Below are 27,810 nucleotides of genomic sequence, written 5' to 3' on the forward strand. Positions count from 1 at the left end.
GAAATGGCCTCATCGCTGGTGGTGACCATTTGGTACAGCGCAGTTCTAGAGTCTGAGGGCTTGACTATCCTGGGCTGACGCTAAATGCGGGATTCAGAGAACACACAGCCCAGGTTCTCCGCAGAGACATTTCCAGGGATAATTCCATGGGGGAGGGCAGGAGGCGCAGGCAATGCATGACTCTACAAGTAACTGCATTAGTGCTCTTCCAGCCACAGCAATTCTGGGAAGGCTTTTATTCATCTCATCTAGCTTTACACATAAGAGACTGGAAGGTTCCAGAGGAGGACAGGTTTACCTGCTGGCCTTGGACCCCAGCCAAATTTGCAACTTTGAAACCCCAAGCACTTCATTTTAACAGTTGGCAAAAGGAGAAGCACGTGGTCAGCCTGGCATGCCTGGTCAGCCCGGTGATGCCAACTTAGGGACCTCGGCTCTAAGGGATGAGCAGCTCTGACCCAACAGGCTTTAAGACAGAGACAGCTTCAGGTCACACCATGCCGCACAGAGAGCCTCCTGTACATCCTATCCCTGGTACCTGCTTCTCCTCTCTTCTTCTCAGAGCCTGTCTGGGGGCTGGTATCTTCCTTTCCCTCCAGTCACATGATCTTGAGAAAGATTTTGTGCCTGAAGTTGATGAGGGCTAAGGTGTAAATGACAAAGAGAAAAGTGTCCATCTCCAAACGGTTTCTATTGTAACAGGAAACAAAGGCTTAAGCCCAAAGCCAGCTCTTTAATTGGCAGAGGGTCAGGCAGCATCAGCACCGAGTTCACACTGAATTCATATTTATGGAGCTTTATGTACCAGGAACTGTCAGAAATGCCATCATGTATTAAGTCATTCAACTCTCTGTCAACACCATAGAAAGGAACAAGTGCTGCTCCCTTTGGAGATGGGGAAACTGAGGCACAACAAAGCTACATAGTTGGTCTAGGTCAGTGGTCAGCAAACTCATTAGTCAACAGAGCCAAATATCAACAGTACAACGATTGAAATTTCTTTTGAGAGCCACATTTTTTAAACTTAAACTTCTTCTAACGCCACTTCTTCAAAATAGACTCGCCCAGGCCGTGGTATTTTGTGGAAGAGCCACACTCAAGGGGCCAAAGAGCTGCATGTGGCTCGCGAGCCGCAGTTTGCCGACCATGGGTCTAGTTCATACAGTTGGGGAATAGCCAGGCCAAGGCCCAAATCCAGACAGGGCTGGGGAGAAAAGGATTGGGGGAGGAAGAAGGAGGAATCAGCAAGTGCCAATTGAGGGAGGCATTTGTTCTTTCATTTGAGATTAGGGACCCAAGGATGGGCCCAGACTCCCACTGTCACTCTGTCCATTGTCTGGTCTGATACTCCCAAGGCAACTGTTGCTTCTTGTCTTCTGGCCTAAACAGTTACAAACTTACAAGAATGAGCGGGCCAAGAATTCCGCTTATGGACATGATACCGGTTGGCCTCTAGGCCCGCTCATGTTTTTTTTTGTGTGTGTGTGTGTGTGTTTTTTCGTTTTTTCTGCTGTGCTGCAATTTTTCTAGATTACTCAGCCTTTGGAAGGGGAGCTGGGCCAAGGACAACGTTTGGTGAGAAGAACAGAGTGTTTAAAGAACAGGCCCCACCACCTCCTCCCTCCCGCCGCCTCCAGGAGACTGGGACCCAGGAAACTCCCTGGGGAGGGAGGGGTGCAGCTGCAAGTAGCAGTTCTCATGATCCCGCCTCTGTTGGTCACGGGAACGTGGCTGGCAGCTTGCTGACATCTCTCCTTGCCACCTTAGTACCAGCTGCTACCTCCTGGGCACCAGGCGTGTCAGAGCCAACTCGATGGCCAGCTGCTACTCCTGGGCACCAGGCAGGTCAGAGCCAACTCGATGGCCTGAAGGAAAAGCAGCGTGCAGCCCTTCGGTGACCCTTCCAGCATGCTAACTCACTGGCTAGCTGCTTGGGTGCTGGCATACAATGGCTGGGTCCTCATGCTGGTTGCTGCACTTACCAGCTGTATGATAGTTGATGCGCCTTTCAATCGTTCTAAACCTCAGTTTCCTTATCTGTAAAATGGGGATAATAGCATGGACCCCTTAGGTTACGGGGAGGATTCCACGGGTGATCAAGCGAGTATTTGCACGTGGCCTGTGCATTACCCACGATTAACCTAGATCTAGCTTGCCTAGACCTTCCTCCTCTCCATCCCGCCCACCCGCCCACCCCCCCACCCCGTTTTTTGTGCCATTCTGTGTATCCAGATGACATGTTTCTTTACAAGGGTGTGACATTTGTTTTTGAACTGAGGTATTGAGAATGGAAATAACATGAGCCTCAAGTATTCCTCTTTGGTGACAGTTCCATTTGTACCATCTAGGCTCACCGTCACACAGGGCCCTACACTCAGAAAGGCCCCACACTCGGGGTTGACCGCTCTGTGACTGTTGATTTAAAATCGTTCATGATTCTCTCTTCTGAATTTGTGTTGTGTAAGCAAAACCCAATGGCACAATAGAGCATGGAGCCTTGCGTCATATGGGATCCCACCTCTCCTCACCCCCCTGCCTTTCCAGGACGGTTCTTGGCCACTCACACCTTTGCCCCTGTCCAGAGATCGGTGCCTCCCAGAGGGGGCCTGGACACAGGTGCAGGAAGGCTTGGGGCTGGGTCCCAGGTGCCTGTGAGGGTCTGTGTGAGTTCCACAAGTCCCCTTGCCCAAGGGAGCCTGACATGAAACAGCAAATAAAATGTGCCATGATAGGCTGAGAGAGACAAGAGAACAGAGGAAAAAGCTTTTTTCCTGCTTAATGAACAGGGGGCCCGTTTTCATTGTGTACCGGACCCTGAAAATTATGTAGCTGGCCCTGGTTTCACTTGCTGGCGCCTGGATCTCAGAAGTGAGTGCTAAGCCACTGTCAGGGGTACTACTAGTATTACTAGTATAGCCTTTGGTGGGAGGGAGGTCAGAGCCTTACAAATATGTATTCCTCTGTCCCAGCACCTCCACTTTACCATCAGACGTGTGCAAAGGCACATGGGTAAGACCATTCACCTGGCATCATTTATCATATGAAACCGGCCAGATGCCCAACAATGACGGAGGATGAATGCATGACCCAAATCCAGGGATCAGATGCACTATTACAGTGGTCGGCAAACTGCGGCTCATGAGCCACATGCGGCTCGTGAGCCGCCGTTTGCCGCTCTGTTGACTAATGAGTTTGCTGACCACTGCACTATTACAATCATATTGTAGAACAGAACTTATTGATCTGAGAAAAACTCATATTTGCAAAAAGGGGGGGGGAGCAGTGCCCAAAAGCCCACACTGCATGACTTCATTGTCACAGATGCATGGAGAATATCCTATCTAATAAAGAGGGAATATGCTAATTGACCATCACTCCGTCACAAAGATGGCTGCACCCACAGCTGAAGCCAAGTTCCCATAAGGAGCCTTAACAAGCAATCAGCAGGGACATGAGGCTATGCCCTCCCCTGCCCCCATAGGGCTTGACAGGGGACCTCAGGCCGAATCCCCCACCCAGCAGGGTTTGACAGGGGACCTCAAGGTGCGCTTCCCGTCCTGGTGCTGGGCTAGGGGACCTCAGGCTGCTCCCCCTGCCTGGCGGGGCTTGACAGGGAACCTCAGGCTGTGCTCCCCACCCAGTGGGGCTTGACAGGGGACCTCAAGGTGCACCCCCATTGCTGGGTCGGGAGAACTCAGGCCACACCCCCCACCCAGCGGGGCTTGACAGGGGATCTCAGGCCATGTCTCCCACCTGGTGGGGCTTGATGGGGGACCTCAAGGCATGCCCTCCGCCCCGGTCTGGGCTGGGGGACCTCAGGCCACGCCCCCCCCCATCCTGGCGCCGGGCCAGGGGACCTAAGGCTACATCTCCTGCCTAGTGGGGCTTGACAAGGGTGGGACTGGCCAGGTCTGGATCTAGCCCAATGGGGCGGGGGCCAGCTGGGTCTGGGTCTCACACGATTTTGAGGCGCATGTGGGTGGGCAGGGACTTGACTCTGGGTCCTGTGGTGCACCCCAGACTCTGACAGGAGAAAGGTTTTCATATACATTTTACTAATTTTCTTTCATCTCTGACACTTCTATTATAGAGAAAGGGCAAATATCAATATTAAATTATTTCCTCTAATTAATCCCCTTTTAATGTGCACGAATTTCGTGCAGAGGCCACTAGTATGAATATTAGCATGGGGGACATACTGGGACGATTTACGCTTAAATGCTGACAGCTGTTCTCCTCAGGTGGCTGTTTTCTTCGCTTTTGAATGTGCCTGTTTTCCAAGTTCTCTGCATGGAGCATGCATCCCTGTTATTGCACAGAGGCACGACAGTGCAGAGAACAAGGTCAGGCTGGCAGCCTGTGGAGCCAACTGCCTGGGTTCGAAGCCCAGCCCTGCTCCTTAGAAGCTCTGCGACTTTGGGCAAGTGATTTAACTTCTCTGGACCTCAGTTTCCCCATCTGTAAGCAGAGAAAGTAATGTTACCTCCCTCAACGGGTCAAGGAGATTCCATGGGTTAACAAGTGCAGGGAGCTGAGAGCAGTCTAGCACAGTGGTCGGCAAACCGTGGCTCGCGAGCCACATGCAGCTCGTGAGCCACGGTTTGCCGCTCTGTTGACTAATGAGTTTGCCAACCACTGGTCTAGCACATGGAGCTGAGAGCAGTCTAGGGAGCTGTATGTAGTAGTTGTTCATGTAAGTGGTGTTACAGTATATAAGGGGGAAATATGAAGAGACAACAAAATTGACAATTACTATTTTTGGATGGTGCAAATGTGGGTGGTTTATTTTCCCTTTTGGACTTTTCTGTATTTCCCAAGTTAAGCATGCATTACTTTTATAATTTGAGAGAAAATGCTAATTAAAGAGAAGCAAGCGAAAGGGTGGTTCACGAAGTGGTGTTAGGGAGAACAGGATGAAGTTCAAACCTGCATGTTTTTCAGGTCAAGGTCACATGTGGATTCCTGAGCTTGTTCCAGGCCCTTCCTGCAGGCTTCCCCCAAGGTTGTGCATTTTCTCCTGCATAAAGAGCCCAACATCTGAGAGATGACACCAATGCCAAGCTAGAGGCTCTTAAAATATCTATAACTTAATCTCTCTAGAAAGATATAGATAAATCCATATATACAGAGTGATCCATATATGTATATCTTTATATCCATATTTATATTTATCTATTGCTAGAGAGCCTTCAACTCTAACTATAAAAAAGAATACCTCCCGCCGAAACCGGTTTGGCTCAGTGGATAGAGCGTCGGCCTGTGGAATGAAGGGTCCCAGGTTCGATTCCGGTCAAGGGCATGTACCTTGGTTGCGGGCACATACCCAGTAGGGGGTGTGCAGGAGGCAGCTGATTGATGTTTCTCTCTCATCGATGTTTCTAACTCTCTATCCCTCTCCCTTCCTCTCTGTAAAAAATCAATAAAATATATTTAAAAAAAAAAAAAAAAGAATACCTCCCTCCCACAGCACTCTGACTATAACTCTAACACAGGACCAAGCATGATTTGTTCATTTACTTGTTTGCCTCCTTCCCTAAGATCCCGGGAAGTGTCTTCTTTCTATCCTTGGCACCTACCACAGTGCCTGACACATAGCAGGAGTTCCCTATAAGTCTGTTGAATGAATTAATAAATGAAGGAGTCCATGAATTTGTGTAATGGCAGAGATTTGTGTGTCAAGATACAGGCATAGAGCAAGTAGTGGGATTTGCTTTGTTAAGGGTAGAGAGGGGTCAAGGAAGGGTCAAAAATGGGTAAGTAAAGCTTCAGAGTACAGGCGATGCCTGAATAAAGTATTGAAGGGTGAATGTGTGTTTGTCCCCATAGAAAAGGGGAGAGAGACAGGGGACGGTAGGTATTTCTCTCTTTCTGCTTCCAGTGCAGCTGGAGAGCGGGTCCAGTTCCTGAGTAGGGGCAGCTGGGGACTGAGAAATAAAAGAAAGAGACAAGACACAGAGATAGAGGAAAAAGCTGGGACCGGGTGGGACCACCGTCCTCTTCTGATGGAGAGACAGGGACCCAGAGCCAATCCCGCGAGTTTATTTTATATCCCAAATACCAGGAAGTTTCACCAAAAGGTCAAGACAAAAGGAGATTATTTGCATTCTTGAGTAGGCCCTGGGCATTCCTGGTGCTAGGCTGGATTTAGATATCAAAACCACTTCCCCACACCAAGGGCTGAAATGAAAGTCAAGCTGACAACACTCTTGCCCTTTTGGCAAGGTGTGTTCCCAGGGCATGGCTTTGCCAATGCCACTGGGTTCAGCTGACAATAACTAAGGAATGCCCATGTGCCTTCCCAGGGGGCCCTCTACAGGGGACAGCATCCAGGCAGTGACATCATTTAAAAGATCCTCTAGGTCAGTGGTTCTCAACCTTTTTAATGCCACGACCCTTTAATATAGTTCCTCATGTTGTGGTGACCCCCAACCATAAAATTATTTTCGTTGCTACTTCATAACTGTAATTTTGCTACTGTTATGAATCGTAATGTAAATATCTGTTTTCCGATGGTCTTAGGTGACCCAGCTAGCGGTTCTCAACCTGTGGGTCGTTGTAGAGCCTGAGACTATCGGAAAACACAGATATTTACATTACAATTCATAACAGTAGCAAAATTACAGTTATGAAGTAGCAACAAAAATAATTTTATGCTTGGGGGTCACCACAACATGAGGAACTGTATTAAAGGGTCACGGCAGGTTGAGAACCACTGCTCTAGGTGATTCCAGGGCTAGTTTTATCCTCACTCCCTTTAATTTAAAAAAAAAATTTTCTATACTTTTGTTTCTGAACAAATAATGATATTTAATATAAACCCTAGTTGTCAAAAATAAAAAAATCCCATAACTGTAACACTTCCAAAGAGATGCAGGTTGTGGATGGGCAATGGACTGAACTAGGAATAGGAAGGTCAAGGAGACCAGAGCAGGATATCTGTCTTATTAACCCCATTCACAGATGAGGACACTGAGGCTGGGAGGCAGAGCTCACTCAGAAGAATTCGATGGAACTTAAGCTGTACCACTCTGCCCCTCTTGTGCCTAGAGACACACAGTCCTTCCATCACTGCACAAATCCTTGTTGCATCCTTGCTTAGCACCTAGAGTGATCCATCCACACCCAACCCAGAAGGCAGCCTCTGTGAGTGGTGCTATGGAGAGAGAGGCGACAGAGCCAGCCTAGCCTGGGGTGGGGGGCTGAGGGGCAGAGCACAAAATACCTCGCTGGAGCCATCCATGGAAGGGGCTAAGTTGAGTGCTGTGTCTAGAACAGAAGGGACAAAGAAAGGCCTTGGGGATGTACCTGGTCGTGCTGACTCCAGCCCTTATTTTCCCTTCTTTTCTGACACTCTTCAGTGACTGCATCTAGCCATGCTTTATGCAGCCCTGAAAGATGCTCTAGATCCCTTCAGGAGAAGACAGGGAATAGAAAAACAGGAAGAGAGAGAGGTTTTTTATTTGGTTTGGTTTTGTTAAAGTTTTATTGAAATACTAGAGGCCTGATGCACGAAATTCGTGCAAGAGTCGGCCTTCCTTCCCTGGCTACCGGCACTGGCTTCCCTCTGGCACCTGGACCCAGGCTTCCCTCTTCCCTCTGGCACCTGGACCTGGGCTTCATCAGGAAGGACGTCTGGTCTAATTAGCATATTATACTTTTATTATTATAGATGTCACATATAACACTCACCCTTTTAAACTGTATAATTGAGTGGCTTTTAGTATATTCACAGAGATGTATGATCATGAATAAATACTATCTAATTTCAGAACATCTTCTTCATCCCCAAAAGAAATCCCTTATTCTTTAACAGCCACACACACTTCCATATCCCCCCTCCCCCCAGCCCCTGGCAACCACTAATCTACTTTCTGTCTCTATGGATTTGCCTTTTCCGGACCTCTCTTATACATGGAATCATACACATGTGTCCTTTTGCATCTGGCTTCTTTCATTAGGATAGGTTCAAGGTTCATCTTTCTGTAACCCGACAGGTTGATTGGTGATGGTTAGATCCATTCATTCCATAAACAGTCACTGAGCGCCTACTGTGTGCCAGCCCTGGGGGCTAAGCCAGAGACCCTGCCCTGGAGGGTTTCTACTGGCTGGGGGGGGGGGGGGGGGGGAGAGAGACAATAAGTGAATGAAAAAGAACATGATTTAAAATATTAGACGCTAAAGTGAGGTGTAAAGCTGGAGGCGAAGAGAGAGGGGATGTGGCTATGTGGAAGGTCAGGTAAGGCTTCACCCTGGGATGAACGCAGGGGACTTTCCAGCAAAGACGGAAACGAGGTGAGAGCAAAGATGCCCTTGCGGTGCCCCTCCAGCCCTCAGCGCCTAGACACCATCACCTCCCCAGGGGACCTTGCCTTGCCCGTCCACGCCGTGTGCCCGCGCCTGGCACAGTGCGTGACACCTACTAGGCATTTCGCGCGACCGTGGCGGCCCCGAGCGCCCCGCCCGCCCCAGGCGCAGGCCCCGCCTCGGCGCAGCTGAGCCCACCCCCTCCCGCCGCCGCCATTGGCCGCGCGCGCCTCCGCCCTCGGCCTCGCACTTCCTGGCGGAGCCATGGCTGCGCACCGGGCCGGCCCCGGGGCTGCGGAACCCGCGCCCCGCCGCCCCGCCCGCCCGGCACCCCCGCCGGGAGCCCCCGCGCCGCGCCCGTAGCGCCTCCAGGTGGCCTCCGGCCCGGACCGCCGCGCACCGCCGTCGGGGGGCGGGGGCGGGCCTGCCTGGGAGGACCCCGGCCCGGCAAGCGCCTCCCCGCCCGGCCCCCGCGGCGCCCCTTTGTGCCCGGGCAGGTGTGCGGCGGAGCGGGGAGGGGCGCCGCCTCCAAAGGTGGGACTGGTGCAGCCTGGGCGGCCGGCCCGCGGCCCAGGTGAGTGTCCCCGCGTCCCGCCGGGGGCGCCGGTCCGGGTTGCGTCCCGGCTCCGCCTCCTCTGCCTCCTCCGCCTCCTCGCAGCCGGCTCGAGCCTGCCGGGGCGGCCGTTGTGCCGGCAGTTCCGCCGGGGGTGCCGGGTCCGAGCGAGCGACAGCAGCGGAGACCCTGCGGGCGACGGTGAGTGCTGGCGGGCAGCCGTTTACATCTCCACGACGTGTGTTTCCCCGAGCGCTGAGGTCGAGCAGGTTCTGGGTCGAAACCCGGGGAAGAAGCTTGGAGAAGAGGCTCCCTGGGGACCCTCCGGTCCGGACGTGGCCTCGGTTCCCGTGTTTACGAAGATCTTTTAAGCATCCTGTCCATGTGGATGAAAGCACGGAGGCAGCAGACACCCAACACTTGTAGAAATCGGCCCCAAACCTCTTGCCCGGAGACAAAAGGGAACCTACACAAGGGGAAACTCTCTAGAAATCTTGGCCTAGAAAAGAAAGCTTTTCTCACTCCTGGCAAACGGAGCCTCGGATTGCCGCCTGCAGTGGTGGCGAGAGGGACCTGCCGCTTCCTGTGTTGTGACCTTGGGTGAGCCCCTCCTCCACGGGAGCCTAAGTGTCAGAAGTGATGGTGCCACCTGCCTCAGGGGTGAAGGAGAAACAAGGAAGTCAGGGGTGTGCAGTAGGCACTGCATGAATGTGCTTTCCTTCCCTTCCCTCCCAGAGTCCTCCAGCTGCTGAGGACCCCTCGGGAAGGACAGGGTCATTCTCACAAAGTTGCTAATTTGTCAGGTTGTCCCTTCCTCCCTCCCGGGAGCCGGACAGCGTGGACTGTGCCTGAAGTTATTCCTCCCTTGGGGATACTGGAGCCCCCTCTGCATGTCCCAGATTATCTTGAAACAGCGCTGACTTCTTGTTATATTGTTGTTGTTTTTTATTAGCAAAGACTGTTTTGTTCAGTAGGTAACAAATTGACTCTTTTTAACTCAGCAGGAAAAAGAATTCTTCCTTAAACCCTCAGTCCCAGCATGTAACTTGTAGCCCATGTTGCTGGCTCAGCCCCTCCTCTGCTTCCCCTGCCACCCCTCCCCCCCGCAAGTCTCCCAAAGGCTGGCACTGTGCTGTCAGTGAGTCGCTTGGCATTTCAAAGCTGGAAGAAACCTCAGTGTCACCTGCTAAACGGGCCCATTTCATAGACAAGACCCTGAGGTCTAGAGAGATTAACATGCTCCATGCTCGTTTATCCTGAATGTTCCAGGCAGGGCAAAGGCCCAGCAGGTTTCCTGCCTGCGGGCTTTTTTCTGGTCTCTTTTTTAATTTTGATGGCCAGGTGGAATAACCTAGGGGTTAAGTGCATGGAAGGCACTGTGGGTTGGAATCCCAACTCGGCCAGCTTCTTCCTGTGTGACGCTGTCTGATTACTTCCCCTGCTGCTATCGGTTTCCTCCTCCACTAACTGAGGATAATAATAGTGCTGGCCTCATGGGGTTGTTGTGGGGATTAAATCAGGAAAGCACTTAAACCAGTACCTGTGAACATGCTTTATATATGGCAGTCTTCACTGCACCACATCCTCAACTTCATCATGGTATTTTAGAAGTATGACACTCATAATAGACTGGGTTGCATTCAGCAGAGCATCACAATTAAGGGCTCAGGTTTGGTTCCCAGCCATTTACCAGCTTTGTGGCCTTTAACTCAGTATCCTCATCTGTAAAATGGGATATGTGACATCACTCATGGCAAACGGAGCCGCGGATTGCCGCCTGGATTGGTGGCGAGAGGGACCTGCCGCTTCCTGTGGTGTGACTTTGGGTGAGCCCCTCCTCCCCAGGAGCCTAAGTGTCAGAAGTGATGGTGCCACCTGCCTCAGGGGTTAAATGACACAGCACATTGGAAAGAAATCCCGTCGCTTGGTTCCAGGGTCATCGTCCGGGCTCTGAAATAACTCTTGTCACTGTAACCTTATTCTAGCCAAAAGGCTTATCTATGTGAGATCAAGCATCGAAAGGTAGGTATTTGTAGGAGGTGGTTTAGCTAAAAGACATGGTGTCAGATTTTAGATGCCAAAGGAACACTTGCTAAATGTGTCCTAACAACCTGATTTTTTCCAACTCACAGCATGAGTTCTCTGTAGTACACTGCTTTCCCTCCCTCTGTCCTCTGTGTGACTGCTGTCACCTTTGTTGTCATTCCTGTGGTTGAGCAGACCTGCAATGAATGAATGACCTGGAGTCATCACTGCCCCTGTGTGCTGAGAAACCCTGTTCTTGTTGTAGGACTGTGACCGCTCTTATGATGGAGGGAAGCCGGCTGACGAGAGTGTCTCGACCCTACAAGATCAGCGAATCTTCAAAGGTCTGTGAATGGTCGCTCACCACCTGTGCAAATTGCCTAGGAAGTGTGATGCTTTTCTGATGAGCTCATTCTTAATGTGTAGACTGGTTTTCTAGTGGTAGTTAGTGGTGTTAATCTTCTTAGAGGTAGCACAGGCCAGGAGTGGAAAAATCATAAAATCAGAGAGCTGGGATGGTGAGGTATGGGAGAGACACAACTCAACTCATTTATTCTGCACCTCAACCCTGACATGGGTGGGTCAGGATAAAAGCCATGGCATTGCCATTCCCCACTTGGGGGCTCGAAAACTCCCAAGGACAAGTCCATTGAGAAACCAGCACCGACCTTGTAGCGGGGGCAGCACATTGCAGACCTGGATGTTAAGGGCCCGGGGTCTTCCCCCGACATGACTTTCTGGGGCCGTAGGAGTGAGTAAGGGTGGCCTCCCAGGGCTGGGCTACCAACCTGTGTCACACTGGGTGTATCAAAACCACCCTGGGAGAAGGTGAGGGTGTCTCATTAGAAATGCATGTCTGGCCCCACCTCGTACCTGCTCAGTTAAACTCTGAGAGCCGGACCTGGGAATCTGTGCCTTCATCAAACTCCTCCAGGGCCTGGGAGCAGCCCTCTCCCCACAGCGGCATCGGTAAGGATTGGGGGCCTGGTTTTCAGGACAGTCTCCACTTCCGCCTGCCTCTTTACATGTCAGTACCACCCTCTTTTCTTAAAAAGTGGCCCTTTTTGGAGATTAAAGTTTATGGTTACCTTAGATCATTTTCAGTGAGGCCAATATTTTCCCCCGGGGGGTGGGATTGGTTTTTGGGGTATGGAAAGACTCACTCTTTTTATGATTAAAGCACAGCTGTGCATATAGTACATGCATGGACACACAGAATGTATGTGGTGTTCACAATTTCATGGGGGATATTAAAAAAAAATCTTAAAAGAAGATTGGAAAAAAAAAAAAAGGTTGAGAAAGACCACATTAGATAAAGGGAGTTGTGGGAAGACCCTGGATTTGAGAAAAAAATGAGAGAAAGCGGTTCTGCAGATGTGCATACAAGAAAGCGGGGTTGTAACTTTCAGGAGAGGTCTGTCTCCTGAGAAACGGTTTCCTGTTTCCTTTTGCGTGTCCTGGGAAGGCTTGCCAAGCCTGGCTTTATCTACTGTGAAAACCCAGGAAGGTCTCCCTGCTGTCTCAAAGGGGCTTTGTTTCAGAGCTTGGCTGCGGAGACAGTGTCACTTTCTAAGTTTGATAGCGCTGGAAATCTTTGTCCCTGAAAGCCAGACTCTGAGTTGGTTTCTTTCTGAATCAAAGCTTTTAGGAGTAGGGTTCTCTACCCCTTGCTTGATTGCATTTATAACATAAACGCTATAAGTGTACCTTGATTTTCTAGACATTAACATACCCATGTAGCCTGTAGCGAGATTTTTTTTTTAAAAAAAAAGAAATTACCAAACCTCTCCAGTCCCTACATTGCCACTCTCCGGACTTCCAACCCTGCAGGTTTGCCTGCCCTTGAACTTGATGTAAATGAACCAGAGGGCAGGTGCTCTTATTGTGCCTGACTCCTTGCACTCAGCGTTATGCATCTGAGATTCTCGGCCAGCTGGTGTGTGTAGAGGTAGATTGTTCCTTCCCAGCACAGTGGAGTCTCCTATTGTGTGACCACCGCTGTTCATTTAACTCTTCTAAAATGTGTTGGTCCATTTTGACGCTGCATTCTTCTGTTATGAAATACCCCGTACCTGCTGGTCTGTCCAGTGTCAGCTCCTGAGTCCCTGTGTTTCTCCACCCACCTTGCCTTGCCTCTGATAAAAGCACTGACATGGAAAACAAAGGCATAACCGGGGTTAAGACCATCAGAGAATGTTGGAGGCCGGGGCTTCGAAATCATGCAAAATGCTGCACGTCTGTTACTGATGTCCCTTTAAAACTGGGAAATCGTGTTGTCTGCTTTTTGAAAGTTCTGTCTGCAGCTACACGGAAATAACCAGGTACAGAATTAAATGCGCCTGCTTAGCCTGGAGACCCGGTTTTAGAAGCAGCGCTGCCCTCTTCCCTGCCCTGGCTCCCTGCAGCAGATGGTGCCCCTCGGCAGCTGGCATCCGGGCTTTCCCCGATCCCCGCCCCTTGGAGCTGTTTCCCTTGTTACTCAGCAGTGTGGGGTCATGTGTACCCCAATTGAAGTGTAGAGTCTCAGCAGCCTCCTCAGCTTAGAGTCGACCAGGGGCCCAGGGTGGGCAGACAGCCCACCTGATGCCCCTCACTTCTCTCGGGACACCGAGCCTTTACTATTACAGGGGTGCCTGCTGCTGCCATGCGTTATAATTTCCCTCCTTCAGTCCACACCTGAGAGGGGCCCCAAGCCAGTGTGTGTTGGAGCCCAGACCATTCCTGCTTAATTAGAAGCCAAAACCAGGCCAGCCTGGCTCTCTGCTACTAAGCAGGGTACACGGAGCTATCCATGTATGGGCCCAGGAGAAGCCGTCCTGGAACATGAGAGCAGTGAGTCTGGCTCGCTAAACTTGAATGGGAAGGAAGCTTTAGTCTGGTGTCCTCATCAGAATGCGAGGCCATTGTCCATGCCTGTGATGTAGTTGGAGCGCTTGATGTTGGAATTATCCAGACAAGGCAAACAGGCAGGACCACGGGGAAATAAAGGACCTCAATTACAAGCGTGTTAGAGGCAGTAAGGAGCAGATTTGGAGGGGGGCTGGAGGGAGGAATGAAAGCCACTGCTGTAGGATACATGTTGACAAGAACCTGTAAGAATTCGGGGACCTGAAAGCCAGTCACACAGCTGCTCACATCTGAGCCCTCAGTCCATCTTCCTCTTCTCCTTTTCTCACTTTCCCCTTTTCGGGCTTCATGCCCAGCCAGCCCCTTTCCTCAGTCACCCTCAAATCAATGAACTCCCTGGTTGTAGTTCTGAAGGCCTGTTTTTCCCATATTGAATGTTCTTGTTGTTTTTACAGTGAGGAAATAAGCAAGCATGCAGTATCCTGAAAGCCCAAAGCATAATTAGTTCTCCAAGGATTTAGAAACTGTTGTCTAGGTCTGACATAGTTTTGTATCCTCAAAAGCACATGGCAGGCATATAGCACGGAATAAGTGTCTGCCGATCTGAATCTGTGGAATGGATTCCTATTTATTATTCATATTAATTGATTTGTTCATTGTAGTGTAGCATGGTGATTACAGGTCTGGGCTCGGATCAGACCTACCTTCAGATCTCAGCTCTGCCGCCATCACAGTGGGGCTTTGGGCCAGTTTCTTAGTCTCTCTGGCCTTAGTTTTTCTCATCTGGAAAATAGGGATTATAATAGACGTTCTCTTGGAGGGTATTCATGATGCTCAAATGAGAGTGCATGTCAAGGGTACAGTGCAGGGTACATGTAAGCCCCCAGAAAAAGACAGCGTCTCTGCATTTCACATTCAGTGTATCTCTTTCAACCCTGGCAGTGGCTGGGGAAGCCATGTTTCTGGAATGAGGGTCTCCAGAGCACTTACTTTGGGTCGCTAGAAATGGGGGTCTCTGTAGCATCACCACGTGCCTTTCTAAGACACAGAGAAAGCTGTCTTCCCTGGCACAGAGCTTCAGTGGGGATTGCTAATCACAGCAGCTTCCCTGGGGCAGGCTTTTTGCCATGACACCCCCGCCCCTCAGCCACCTGAGAGGTGAGTATCCTCATCCTCACGTGTGAGATGAGGAAATGGAGGCTCAGGGCCTCCTCGTGGCTCAACCAAGATCACATCGCTAGTAAGTGGCGGAGCTGGATGCAAACCTCGATTCTATTTGACCTTAGAGTCTGCGTCCGAAGCCACTTCTCTATCCTGACAGGACAGCATTTTTCAAATCTATGTGCCCCTGACCCACAGGAAGGAAGGGTGGGAAGGAAAAAAGAAACCTTCTGGGAATTTTATTTATAAAGAAGGAAAAGAGAGGTAAGAGGAAGAGAGGAAAGAAGGAAGGAATATTGATTTTGGGAATTTTATTTACAAAGAAGAAGGAAGATATATCCAATACACATAAACACCCTCGTTTCCTGCAATGCACTGTACTTTGTTTCCCAGTCTCCTTCAGTCCACTGTATTTATTTGTTAATCCTCACCTGAGGATATGTTTTCCCATTGATTTTTAGAGAGAGTAGAAGGGAGGGGGGAAGAGAGAGAGAGAAGCATCGATCGGTTGCCTCCCACACATGCTGACTTGGGCTGGGGATCGAGCCTACAACCCTGGTATATGCCCTTGACCTGAATCGAACCTGTGACCCTTCAGTCCATGGGTCAACGCTCTAACCACTGAGCAGCTGGCTAGAGCCATTCCACTGTATTTAACATGCTGGTTGTGTCCCACGATTGACTCCTGCGGTAGTGAGGGGACAGGTTGGCGCGCTTCCCCTCTCTGGGCCCAGGTTCAAGCCCCTGACACATGCTCTCCCACAGGTGTACCGCTGGTCTGAGCACTCGACCACAGTGCTACAGCGGCTGAATGAGCAGCGTCTGCGTGGCCTCTTCTGTGACATCGTCCTGGTGGCCGATGAGCAGCGTGTGCCAGCCCACCGCAACCTGCTGGCCGTGTGCAGCGACTACTTCAACTCCATGTTCACCCTGGGCATGCGTGAGGCCTTCCAGAAGGAGGTGGAGCTGATTGGTGCCTCCTACATCGGCCTCAAGGCCGTGGTGGATTTCTTGTACGGCGGGGAGCTAGCCCTGGATGGTGGCAACATCGACTACATCCTGGAGACGGCCCACCTGCTGCAGATCTGGACTGTGGTGGATTTCTGCTGCGAGTACCTGGAGCAGGAGGTGAGCGAGGACAACTACCTGTACCTGCAGGAGCTGGCCTCCATCTACAGCCTCAAGCGGCTGGATGCCTTCATCGACGGCTTCATCCTGAGCCACTTCGGCACACTGTCCTTCACCCCTGACTTCCTGCAGAACATCTCCATGCAGAAGCTCTGCGTGTACCTGAGCAGCAGCGAGGTGCAGCGGGAATGCGAGCACGACCTGCTGCAGGCCGCCCTGCAGTGGCTGACGCAGCAGCCGGAGCGTGAGGCCCACGCTTACCAGGTGCTGGAGCACATCCACTTCCCGCTCATCCCCAAGAACGACTTGCTGCACCGCGTCAAGCCGGCCGTGTGCTCGCTGCTGCCCAGGGAGGCCAACTGTGAGGGCTTCATTGAGGAGGCTGTGCGCTACCACAACAGCCTGGCGGCCCAGCCGGTCATGCAGACCAAGCGCACGGCGCTCCGCACCAACGAGGAGCGCCTGCTGTTCGTGGGTGGCGAGGTCTCCGAGCGGTGTCTGGAGCTCAGTGATGACACCTGCTACCTGGACGCCAAGAGCGAGCAGTGGGTCAAGGAGACACCCCTGCCGGCCCGACGGAGCCATCACTGTGTTGCTGTGCTGGGGGGGTTCATCTTCATCGCTGGCGGCAGCTTCTCGAGGGACAATGGAGGGGACGCAGCGTCCAATCTTCTTTATAGGTATGACCCCCGCTGTAAACAGTGGATCAAGGTGAGATTAAAGCCAGATTCTTTCTTTACTCTTGAGGACTTTTGCTCTCTCTAACCTAACCTTGACTGCCCCTCCCTTCTTTCTGGCCTTGACCTGTTCCTGCTTCTGAAGAAGGTGTGATGATAAAGTGACCAGCCACCTAATTCCCACCCTCCCCTGTGCCTGCACCTGGTTGGGGGAGTGAGGGCTGACCTGCAGGGTCAGTCTAGAACTTTCTGCTCCTAGAAACGCTCTAGGTCTGTGCTTTTCTAATGTAGTAGCCACCAGCTCTGTGTGGCCGCTGAGCTCTTGAAATGTAGACAGTGGGACCGAAGGACTGAATTTTCTATTTGATTTCACTTTAATTTACATTTGTGTGTAAATGGCACACGAGGTTAGTGGCTACCCCATTGGATATCGCCGGGCTAGAGATTTGACCCATAGTTCAAATATTCTTCCTGTGGCTCAGAGTCCCAGCCACGCTCCTCTTTTGGAAAGGTGTGGAGCTGGTCTGAGGAGGCCGTGAAGGCTCACATCTCCGGCAGGTACGCTAGCTAATTCTGGGAAGAACGTGAGTCTTGGCGTCAGACCTGAGTTCACATCCCAATCTGGCTAAGTTGTAGCTGGGAACTTGAGACTGGTCCCTTGCCTTCTCCAAATTTCAGCTTCTTCCTCTGGACATGGGTGGGAGAAGGGCATTGACCTTCCAGGTTCAGGGGTTGTATGTGGCTCATGTTGATGTGCCTGGCAGAGGTGAAAAAGTGTTCCTTTCCCCCCACAAACACCTCTCTAGACCACATCCATGAAGTCGGTCTCAGTCTTTATCCTCATACCTCAGTGGCTTTACTTAACGCAGTGTTGTTCTGAGCTCAAAACTCAGAATGGACTCTGCTGATCTTCTGATTTTATTCTCGAAAATCTACAACCACCCTCCACGGTGTAAGTGCTGACTCTAGGAAGAGGCTCCCGGCTTTGGAGCCCGTCCTGCGAAGCTTGGCGGTGGCAGCCTGAACGATGGTCTCCTGCAGGACTGTGTTGACTTGTGTGTTCTGCTTGGATTCTTAAAAAAAAAAGTTGGGTCTTTTGCTTTTCAATTTCCTTTTGAGTTCCACTTTCTGCCTGTTAACACAATGGCAATCAGCATTCATTAAAAACCTATCTGAGGGGTTGGCAAGAGGAAAGATGAACGTTTACTTTAAGAAATCACTAAATCAGCAGTGTGTCCTCAGAATTCAAGTACATGAGGCTGGCCATGTGGCCAAACAGGTTTGGGGAGCTGTGTTCTCCAAACCCCTTTTGGGGATTCGCAGTGTCTCAAGGGTCCTTGGGGATGGAGAAGTCCCTCCGAAGGGACCCTTCTTTCTTTAGGTTTAACTCCCTTCCGCCAAACTCACTTGGCCACTGCCTCACTCTCTGGGCTGTGTTCCATAGGACACCTTTGGGAAGTGGTGCTAGATGTTGATGATGTCCAGGGTTTGGGGAAGGGAAGGTACAGGTGTCTCGCCTCCGCAGGTGGCCTCCATGAACCAACGCCGCGTGGACTTCTACCTTGCCTCCATTGAAGACATGCTGGTGGCCGTTGGTGGCCGGAATGAGAATGGAGCTCTCTCTTCAGTAGAGACTTACAGTCCCAAGACCGACTCCTGGTCCTACGTGGCCGGCTTGCCAAGGTAATTGGGGGTTTTGTGCAAACTCTTCGAATGTGACGACTTTTGGATTACAGTTCAGTTCACCTCACTTTCTGGATTTTAAGGCTTCTAATTCCAGGAAAAATCTCCTGGCTTGTAAATAACAGAGAGTAGACCATGAGAGGCAGAGGGCGAGTCAGGGCTCCTGTTTAGGCTGACCTTGTACAAGTGTCAGCTCTGCCATTAAGACAAAAAATCCCTCAGTTTCTGAGTCTCTTCACTTCCTGAGTTTCAGTGGATAGGTACCCACCATTACAGACCCATACAGAGTCGTTTCCCTGCCCTAAGGTCCCTTGTGCTCCACTGCTTCATCCCTGTCCCCTGCCTCCGAACTGCTGGCCACCACTGACATTTCCTGTCTCCCTAGTCTTGACTTTTCAGAACCTTATGGGTGGAGTTGTACTACACTTCATTCCCCGTTTGCTATATAATTTGATCAGGTACATGTGTAGCATGCTGTTGCTGTTTCCAGCCCTTATGAGAAGGAAAGCAGTCTTGTGATTATGCCCATTTCTCAGATGGGGAAATGGAGAGGGGGCAGAGCTGGGAATTCTTGCCCAGGCAGTCTGACTGCACAGTTGTCTGTTTACTTCCTGTGTGGTGACAGCTGCCATCTATAAAGAGTTCACGGGGTGCCCACTCCCTGCATTAGGCCCTCAAATCCTCACAAGCCCCTCACAAGATGACAGGTTGTCCCCATTTTGTGAGGAAGAGACTGCAGCCTCGGCCCCGCCCAGGACAATACTGAGCTCCCCCTCTGTCTCTGTCCATCCCTCCACAGGTTCACATATGGCCACGCAGGCACCATCTACAAAGACTTCGTGTACATCTCGGGGGGCCACGACTACCAGATCGGCCCCTACCGCAAGAACCTGCTGTGCTACGACCACCGGACGGACGTGTGGGAGGAGCGCCGGCCCATGACCACCGCGCGGGGCTGGCACAGCATGTGTAGCCTGGAGGACCGCATCTACTCCATCGGGGGCAGTGACGACAGCGTGGAGTCCATGGAGCGCTTCGACGTGCTGGGCGTGGAGGCCTACAGCCCGCAGTGCAACCAGTGGACCCGCGTGGCCCCGCTGCTGCACGCCAACAGCGAGTCGGGCGTGGCTGTGTGGGAGGGCCGCATTTACATCCTGGGCGGCTACAGCTGGGAGAACACGGCCTTCTCCAAGACGGTCCAGGTGTATGACCGCGAGAAGGACAAGTGGAGCAAAGGCACCGACCTGCCCAAGGCCATCGCCGGCGTGTCCGCCTGCGTCTGCGCCCTGAAGCCACGACTGGAGGACAAGAAGAAGAAGGGCAAGGCCAAGAGGCACCAGGACCGGGGCCAGTGACCCCGCCGTGCCTGCTGGGACCTGGTCCCCACCGCCACCTCCCAGAGTGTCTGTAGACCAGCAGCGACTTCATAGAACCCTGGAACCCTTATGTATCCCTTAGCAGCTTTTTTTACTTTTATGATTCTTAGTATTTCTATAATATCACCGTAATCGATTAAATATTCTACGTAACTGTACATATTATCTTGCTTGAGTAATTAAACCTCGGCCCAGACAGGAAATATCCCCTTATGTCTATACAGGGCTTCTCTCCACATTACCAATTTTGGGGGATACTGCAAGCACCCCCCCTGAGAGTAGCTAGGGCAGGGGTTACATAGAAATGTTTGCAGTAAAACTAGAGGCTTCGGTGGAACATTTCAGATCCTCCAGCCCTGAGCCTCCCCAAACCTGGCTGAGCTTTTAAAAATGCAGATTCCTGGACCCCGCCTCAGAATGACTGCATCTAAAACTACCGGGAGTGGTGAAGGGGGTGGCTGGAAACTGTTTAACCAGTTCCTGGAGCGACTGAGCATCAGCCACATTAGGGAATCACTGGCAGGGTCAAGTGCATTTGTTTTTATAAGTGGGGACACAGGGACCTGGAGAGGGTGAGAGAGTGACCAGGGCTCACCAGGTCACCTAGGGAGACCTGGACTTCTCACCCGGAAGGTATCCCCCTTAGGATTTTCTTATCAAGTGACTGTTGTTTCTGAATACTTGGTTTTCCTTGTTAGTAATCTTCCTGAGTTCTAAAAGGGTTTGAGTAATCAGGGAAGAAGGGAAAACAAGGCCTGAAGCTCTTTATAAACATTATTCTACAATTTGTGCTTTTTTTTTTTTAACTTTCTCTTTTTCCTGGCACCCACTGTTTCTGATGTACTGAGCCCCCAAATCTACATTTATTTCTCAGGAAAGAAAAAGGCAGCACCCTAGAATTTAGCATTGTTCTCTGACTCCAGCTCCTAGAAGCATTTCTTGAAAGCTTTTACACGAGTGAGCGCACGTTAACCCCTCAGAAGGTTGTTGAATGTCTCACCAACTCAAGCCACAGACCCTGGTCCCAGCCACCGGCTGCTAAGTAGTTTTGTGCTGCTGGGCAAATTCTTTAATAAGTCGGGAGCTGTTTCCTCATTCATTAAGCAACAGGGTTAGAGGAAATAATGGCTAGGCTTCTCCCAGGGGTGAAGCTCTTTCCGTCCGTATAAGCTATTAAAATATTCAGCACCTCCTTTTGAGATCTGTGACCACTCTGCACTGATTTCTGCAGTTACTAGAGCATCAAGAGTCTGTGCCCTTTAAGAGGAGTTTGAGACTACTGTCCCAAGACACTGTGTAACACAAAGTATGATGGGAGGAAAGGAATGCAATCAGTTTTAATCATGGGCCAAAGGAGGCATTCATGATCTATACCTTGGCAGAGATGAGAAAATTTCAAGATGCATTGTTAGCATTGATATTAGAATAAGAATCTCAATTAACTTTATTTTATTTTTGTCTCTTTACTGCACTTCCTTTCTTTCAAGGTTTTCCATGATTTTTATAGCAACCAGGAGAGCTGTGAGTGGGCGTTTAAAGCTTCATTACCCAAATCATGGCCCTCTATTGCTAGTTGGGAAAGCAGTCTGCATAGTTAGCTAGTTTCTTGTATATGGGAGTCTCTAGAGGCTTACACACTGTTGAGAAGTTCTGCAAGGCATACAAACAAACCAAAAAACTACACTCTTAATGTGGCTTGACAACCCTTCTGGGTATTAAAGGCTCTGAGAAGTCCTGCATTAACTATTAACCTTCCATCAACCAGCATCTCCAAACTTCATTGAGCCTGAAACTCTTTTTTGTCTCATACCTAGTCTCAGCCCTCCATGAAACATATTTTGCAGAACTTCTACAAACGTTGGGATAGCTTAGCCCCTCCCTTTTCCAGGAAAGGGTTCATTGCTCGAAGACCCTTTAGGAGGCACAGAATCTATGGTCTGTTCTCCCTTGCTCAGCCCAAGTAAAAGAGGTGGTCAACCAGAACCCAAGGGCAGGAGGGGAAGAGCTCATAGAAAGACTATTTGTGCCTTGGGAGACAGATGACTTTGACCTTGGGAGTGGCCAGCCATCAGTTTGTAGCCTAAGCCAGCTGTTTTATTTTTGACTGCCAGGACGTGTCCCAGGATGCAGGCCTCTGGCCTCTGTTCTGACTTGTGCCTTGGTCTTACAATGTCCTGCACCTAATAATTTGTGACGTCTCTCCTCCCACTATGAAGGCACTTTGTAATCCACACGGCTTAGAAGCTAATATGGAGGTGGAGGGGCCATTTCTTTAAAGGTAGACTTGATAAGTAAGTGTCCTCTTGTGATCCAACTTCAAATAATTGGTGGTGGCTCCACTTATCCTAAGAAAGTTCCTTGGGGTCAATGGCGGGGCCAGCATGGTTTTCGCTGTCCATGTTTCAAGATGGAAATCACCGCTGTGCAGTCCAACTAAGAATGGAAGGAAATGGCTTTAACTCCGTTTGGCAGGTGGCCATTTGAACTGCAAAGTCTTGAAGGCGTCGTTTCCAACCAAAGTGACAAAGCCCAGATTCTTGCAGGCTGCCATCTTGAGACGAAAACAGCGACGTTTGCCACTGTGTCATCAAATTGTCAGTGCTTCAGGCGGAACTGTGCGAGTATCTGGATCGTTGGTTTTCATCTTTAAGTATGCTGGGCTTTTATTCAGATTTTGTTGTTTGTTTGTGTTGTTTTCCCTCACTTTTAAAGAACTAGAGTTTTAACTTTATATTAGTTGTAGGTTTTGAGTTTGATCCTCATCCCAGTTGGAACTTGTTGGCTCTTAAGACATAAATGGGATAATGGGAGGGCATAGAAAAGCTGGAGAAACCCTTGTTCCTTAGAGTGCTCTTTCTGCTGTCGAAGCTATACAGAGACTGTCTCAGCAACCTGCTTGTATGGATGGCTCAATCAGTATTTTTAACATTCTGCTACATTAGCTAGACTACCGGGTAGGACTTCCAGATTTTGATCTGAGCAGGAAACCCATGTGTGTATTATATTCTGAATGTTCCTCCCCTTGCCCCTGACTGACAGGTGACCTGACCTCATGATGACTTAATAGAAACTCCAGAAGCCAACCCTATGAGGTGTTCAGTTTTGGGTGGAAACCCAAATGCCAGAAGGGGGTGGAGTCCCTCCCCTGAGGTCCAGGCTCTCCCTCAGCGAATTCAGGTGAGTTTACCTGTGGTTCAAAGTCCCTGGCTCCAAGTCTGGGAGTGAATAACCTTTTGGTGATTTGAGCAGTGTGGGTTGGGAGAGGACCCGCCCCCCACATACACCCCCATATAGAACTACCGGCTTGTCTCTACCCTGGTCCTCCATGGCATGTGGCTTGGCCAGCTCCAGCCCAAGCAGTACCTCACAGGCCTTTTAGCTCTTGGAGTTTTTCGCTAGAATCTCAGACCGCTGGGTCCCTAACGTGGAGAGGCCGTTCCAGCCATGGCCTGGCTACCCTCGCTGTCTCTGCAGATTCTGAGTGTCTTCAGAGGGAAGGGGGCAGTGTCCTGACCTCCAGGACAAACTTCCGGAGCGTAGCAGCTCCACAGGTACGTGGAGATCCTGCAGAGTGCATCTGCCAAGCCTGGCAGTTTTTAAAGTTTTTTGAAATGTTTTGATACTTTTTGATACCATTTGCTAATAACCGTTTTGTAGGTTGCCTGCCGGGGTTTTCCACCTCACCCCCTGACCCCCACCCCCTTGAGCTTGCACTAGACAGCAGATGTCCCATAGTCAGTGCCAGGATATTGCCCGCTGCATGTGGCTTTGTCTTGGATCTTGCTCTCCCCCGTGGCTGTGGTCTGATACAACTCTTGAATTTTGAAAGGTCACACATGGCCAATGAATATGAACCATGACTGTCTGAGGCCCCCAACTGAGCAAGAGGGCACTGTTAGCCAAGAGGACACTCACTCCCTTAAGACGTCCCATACTCCTTCCAAAGCTCCTACCTCAGCAGTGTGCACAGAGTTGAAAAGATACCTGAGGACAGATCCATAGATCACCTTTCTCATACGGGTTATTTCTCAACCCAGGGCATGGCTGGGGTCCTGATCCACTCTCATCCACCCATTCTTTTAAAGAAATTTTAGCATGAAACCCACGAAATCTGTAACAGTGAACCGTCTTGCACTTTATAGAATTATTGCCCTCAGCATTGGAGGTTGTCCATTTCTTTGTGGGTTTGTTTTTGTTTTTTTAACATGGGTAGGATTTGTGGCTTCTGATGATGTTTTGGGGATCTCAAGAAATTGTCTTTTGGTTGCCTTAGTTAGAAGAGTTGAGTGAATGTACAAATTTGGTGGGCAGCAGGGAAAACGCCTTGCAGGTGAGTTCTTTGAGAAAAAGAACACCCTTCAAAGTTACTGGAGGCCATCTTTACAGGTTTCCTTGAAATTGAAGGACAAATAAAGTCCTTTGGAATCCATCGAAGTTAATCATTGCCATCAGCCTTCTGTCAAAATTAGTAAGATATTTGACAATTAAGTAATTCATTGGGTATGTTCTGGCTACTAATGCTATCAAAATCTGTAATCATGTGCTTGTTTTATGATTTGCTGCTTTTGTATTTGTAATTTTATGACACTCAAAGCTTTTCTGTGTCTTATTTCTTTATAATTAATTTCCTGCACGTTGATTTTTTTCTTTAATTCCATGCAGAGTATTCATTTCTCAAAACACATTAAAATGATTTGCCTGCTAGGATATGGCTTATTTTATAATTGCATTCGTAGTCTTGTGTGGTTATTGTAATGTTCTTTAGTCCTATTTTCTCTGCCCAAATAAAAAAGAACCCCTTGAATGTTGAGGCCAAATATAATTTGGCAATTACCAGACTGCCTTTTACTGTTGTGGGGTGCTGGGACATTTTGATTCGGCTTTCATTGTTCTTCTAATTATTATATTTTGTGAGGAATTTCATTCAGATCCTTGATTGCAGCACTAAGTTCTGAGACCTGAAATGAAACTATTTGCTTAAATTTGTGTCATTTGGGGTAATTGACTAGAAAAGGAAACTAGAAACCAGAGAAACATAGTTTATGACAAGCAATTTATTATCTTTATCAGAAAGATACAATAACATCTCTATAAGAACAGAGATCGCCCTAGCTGATTTGGCTCTGGATAGAGTGTCGGCCTGCAGACAAAAGGGTCCCGAGTTCAATCCTGGTCAAGGGCATGTACCTTGGTTGCAGGCCCCTCCCCAGCCTGGGCCCTGGTCTGGACTCGTGCAGAAGCCAACCAATCGATGTGTTTCTATCACATAGACGTTTCTCTCTGTCTTTCCCTCTCTAATCCACTGTCTCTAAAAGATCAATGGAGCCCTAACTGGTTTGGCTCAGTGGATAGAGCGTCGGCCTATGGACTGCAAGGTCCCAGGTTCGATTCCGGTCAAGAGCATGTACCTTGGTTGCTGGCACATCCCCAGTAGGAGGTGTGCAGGAAGCAGCTGATTGATGTTTCTCTCTCATCGATGTTTCTAACTCTCTATCCCTCTCCCTTCCTCTCTGTAAAAAATCAATAAAATATATTGGAAAAAAAAAAGATCAATGGGAAAAATATCCTGGGGTGAGGATTAACAACAACAACAAATAAACAAATAAATAAAGAGATCTATGGGTGTATAAATTTAGATAGACTAGCCTAAAGCCTCTTTCACTATGAAGTCCTATCCTGTTTAACTCCTAAACTAAAAAAACACACAAAAACACAGGTCACCTTTTGCCCACTTGGGGCCAAGGTGGTGCCTCTGCCGTGTGGTTTTGCAAGGCCAGCAGACAAGCCCAGTCACAAGGGGCACCTTTAGCAATTCAGCGTTGGGAGGAGGATGGAGCTACCTGCCATGCCCATCACACCTGGAAACTGGATAAGAATTTGCCTCTGAGCCAATGAGCTGCCCCAAATGGGACACTGGCCGTCAGATGCTAAAGCCACTGGGATTCTTTTATTTTAACCTCAGAAGAATCTTAGGTTAGAAACAAGACATTTCGAGAGGAAGAATCCAAGTCTCGGGTTAGTGATCTTACCCAAGCTGGATGACCTTCCCTACCCCGCTGGTCAGTGCTGGAATCGGTCCGGATTCTCTTGAATGTAGACCCTTAGACGAGGACTTGAAGGCAGGTGGTTTCTTTGGGAGGTGGTCTCTTTGGGGGAGTGGTCCCCAGGAAGCCCAAGTGAGACAAGGAAGGAGGAAAAGCAGATAAGAAGGTGCATTAGCCCGGCCAGTGTCGCTCATTGGTTGAGTGTAGACCTATGAATCAGGAGGTTGCGGTTTGATTCCCAGTCAGGGCACATGCCTGGGTTGTGGGCTCAATCCCCAGTAAGGGTGTGCAGCCGATCAATGACTCTCTCTCTTCATTGATGTTTCTCTCTTCTTTTTCCTTCCTCTCTGAAATCAATAAAAATATTTTTTTAAAAAAAAGAAAAGGAAAGGAAAAGAAGGTGCTTTATCTATTGCCAAGTAGTAAGTCATTATGGTTTTAAGTAGTGGCTTAAAACCATAATAATAAATTATTTTTGCAGACACATCTGAGGGTTGATTGGGTCAGCTAAGCCAGTGGTCGGCAAACTCATTAGTCAACAGAGCTGCAAACCGCGGCTCGCGAGCTGCATGTGGCTCACGAGGCGCAGTTTGCCCACCACTGAGCTAAGCAACTCTCACTGGGGACTCACGTCCACTTAGCTGGTGGCTCCTGGAGGCTCGCTGTACGATGGGGCCTGTGGGAGGACTGAAACCGCTGGGCTCAGCATCCCTCTCTCTCACTCACTCTCACTCTCCCCTCCCCTCCCCTTGGGTCTCTCTCACATGGTCGCTTTACCCAAACTTCTTTTATTTTTTATTTTTATTGATTTTTTACAGAGAGGAAGGGAGAGGGATAGAGAGTTAGAAACATCGATGAGAGAGAAACATCAATCAGCTGCCTCCTGCACACCCCCTACTGGGGATGTGCCCGCAACCAAAGTACATGCCCTTGACCGGAATCGAACCCGGGACCCTTTAGTCCACAGGCCGACGCTCTATCCACTGAGCCAAACCGGTCAGGGCTACCCAAACTTCTTATGCTCCTGCTCTGCTCCCAGAGCGAGGGTCCCAAGTGTGATTAGCAGCCGCCCCATGGCCTGGGACGTCACAGAGTGTCCCTTTGCTGCATTTTGCTCCTTGAGGCCATCATCACAAAGGCCCCCCAAATTCAGGATGGGGGACACAGATGGCATCTCTTGCTGGGGAAGTGGCAGCACATTGGAGCAGCAGGTGTGTTCCTGTGTCATCTGCCAGAGGAAGGAGAGAGGACGCGTTACTGGCCTCTGCCCTTGGGCAGGGCTCTCTCAGAAGCCTGGATGCCCTCTCCTCCAGGGGAGGGGAGGGGAGGGGAGAAAGATTGAGGGGGAAGGATAGAAGGAGGGAGACGCTCTTGTCAGGAGGCATCAGGAGGGCTGGGCCTTCATCTGGGCCTGGATGATGCTGGCCAGGAGCAGAGACTTCCCTGGTCAATTCCTCCAGGGAACGCGCCACAGCTGTCCCCGTTACAAACTAGACCTGGACTTGGTGGGCGGAGAGGACACAGCTGTTCAGTGTCTGAGAGGCCTTGGGGCAGCAAGAAGCACGGTGTGTGAGGGAGGGCGCTGTTGGAGTAGCTGAGCCTGCCCTGAGCCACCACTGTGGCTGTGGCTGTGGCTGTGGCTGGCATCAGAGGACAGTGGGCCTGTGTCAGACACAAGTCTGCCAGCTGAGACCCCTCTCTGTTGACTACTGGAAAGTGACCACCATTTAAAGTCCCCACGTCCCTCTAAGATGCAAACATGTGAGCTGAAGGGTTAACCAGGGGAGTCCTTAACTTTCACTCCACCATCAGCTGAGATTGCTGTCCCCTAACTCAGAGATGGCAGAGAGGCAGCAGGTACAGACAGGTAAGTCTGCGTGGGGCTTGGGTCTGCAGAGAGGACCAAAACCCATCTGGTCAGAGCCCCCACGGACAAGGTCCTCACCACACATCAGGCCATTGTCTCAAGGACCTGCCCATATTCTTGAATTAAGACCAGCTCACATATCACC

At 50.1% G+C, this 27,810-nt stretch overlaps 1 protein-coding gene across 2 annotated transcripts; it reads left to right on the plus strand.

Annotated features, from left to right (window-relative positions):
- The first annotated feature begins 8,738 nt into the window (after positions 1–8,738).
- On the plus strand, positions 8,739–24,459 carry KLHL36 (kelch like family member 36). Of its 2 annotated transcripts, none has more exons than XM_080643549.1 (5): positions 8,739–9,058; positions 11,148–11,226; positions 15,656–16,729; positions 18,221–18,378; positions 19,178–24,459. In XM_080643549.1, the coding sequence occupies exons 2-5, from the start codon at positions 11,164–11,166 to the stop codon at positions 19,731–19,733; spliced, it is 1,851 nt and encodes a 616-aa protein (XP_080499675.1). In that variant the 5' UTR covers positions 8,739–9,058; positions 11,148–11,163; the 3' UTR covers positions 19,734–24,459. The 2 variants fall into 2 exon arrangements, with proteins under 2 accessions (XP_080499675.1, XP_080499676.1); XM_080643550.1 differs by lacking the exon at positions 8,739–9,058 and adding an exon at positions 10,596–10,879.
- Positions 24,460–27,810: the final 3,351 nt, after the last annotated feature.

This window comes from Plecotus auritus, assembly GCF_963455305.1.
Source record: "Plecotus auritus genome assembly, chromosome: 10".
Taxonomy (NCBI): Eukaryota; Metazoa; Chordata; class Mammalia; order Chiroptera; family Vespertilionidae; genus Plecotus; species Plecotus auritus.

What these genes read in the sequence shown, in the direction of transcription:
- KLHL36 (XM_080643549.1), top strand. Translation starts at nt 11,164, where the DNA reads ATGATGGAGGGAAGCCGGCTGACGAGAGTGTCTCGACCCTACAAGATC. An exon ending in AGATCAGCGAATCTTCAAAG is followed by an intron (nt 11,227 to 15,655) that starts GTCTGTGAATGG and finishes GCTCTCCCACAG; the next exon opens with GTGTACCGCTGGTCTGAGCA. An exon ending in GCTGTAAACAGTGGATCAAG is followed by an intron (nt 16,730 to 18,220) that starts GTGAGATTAAAG and finishes TCGCCTCCGCAG; the next exon opens with GTGGCCTCCATGAACCAACG.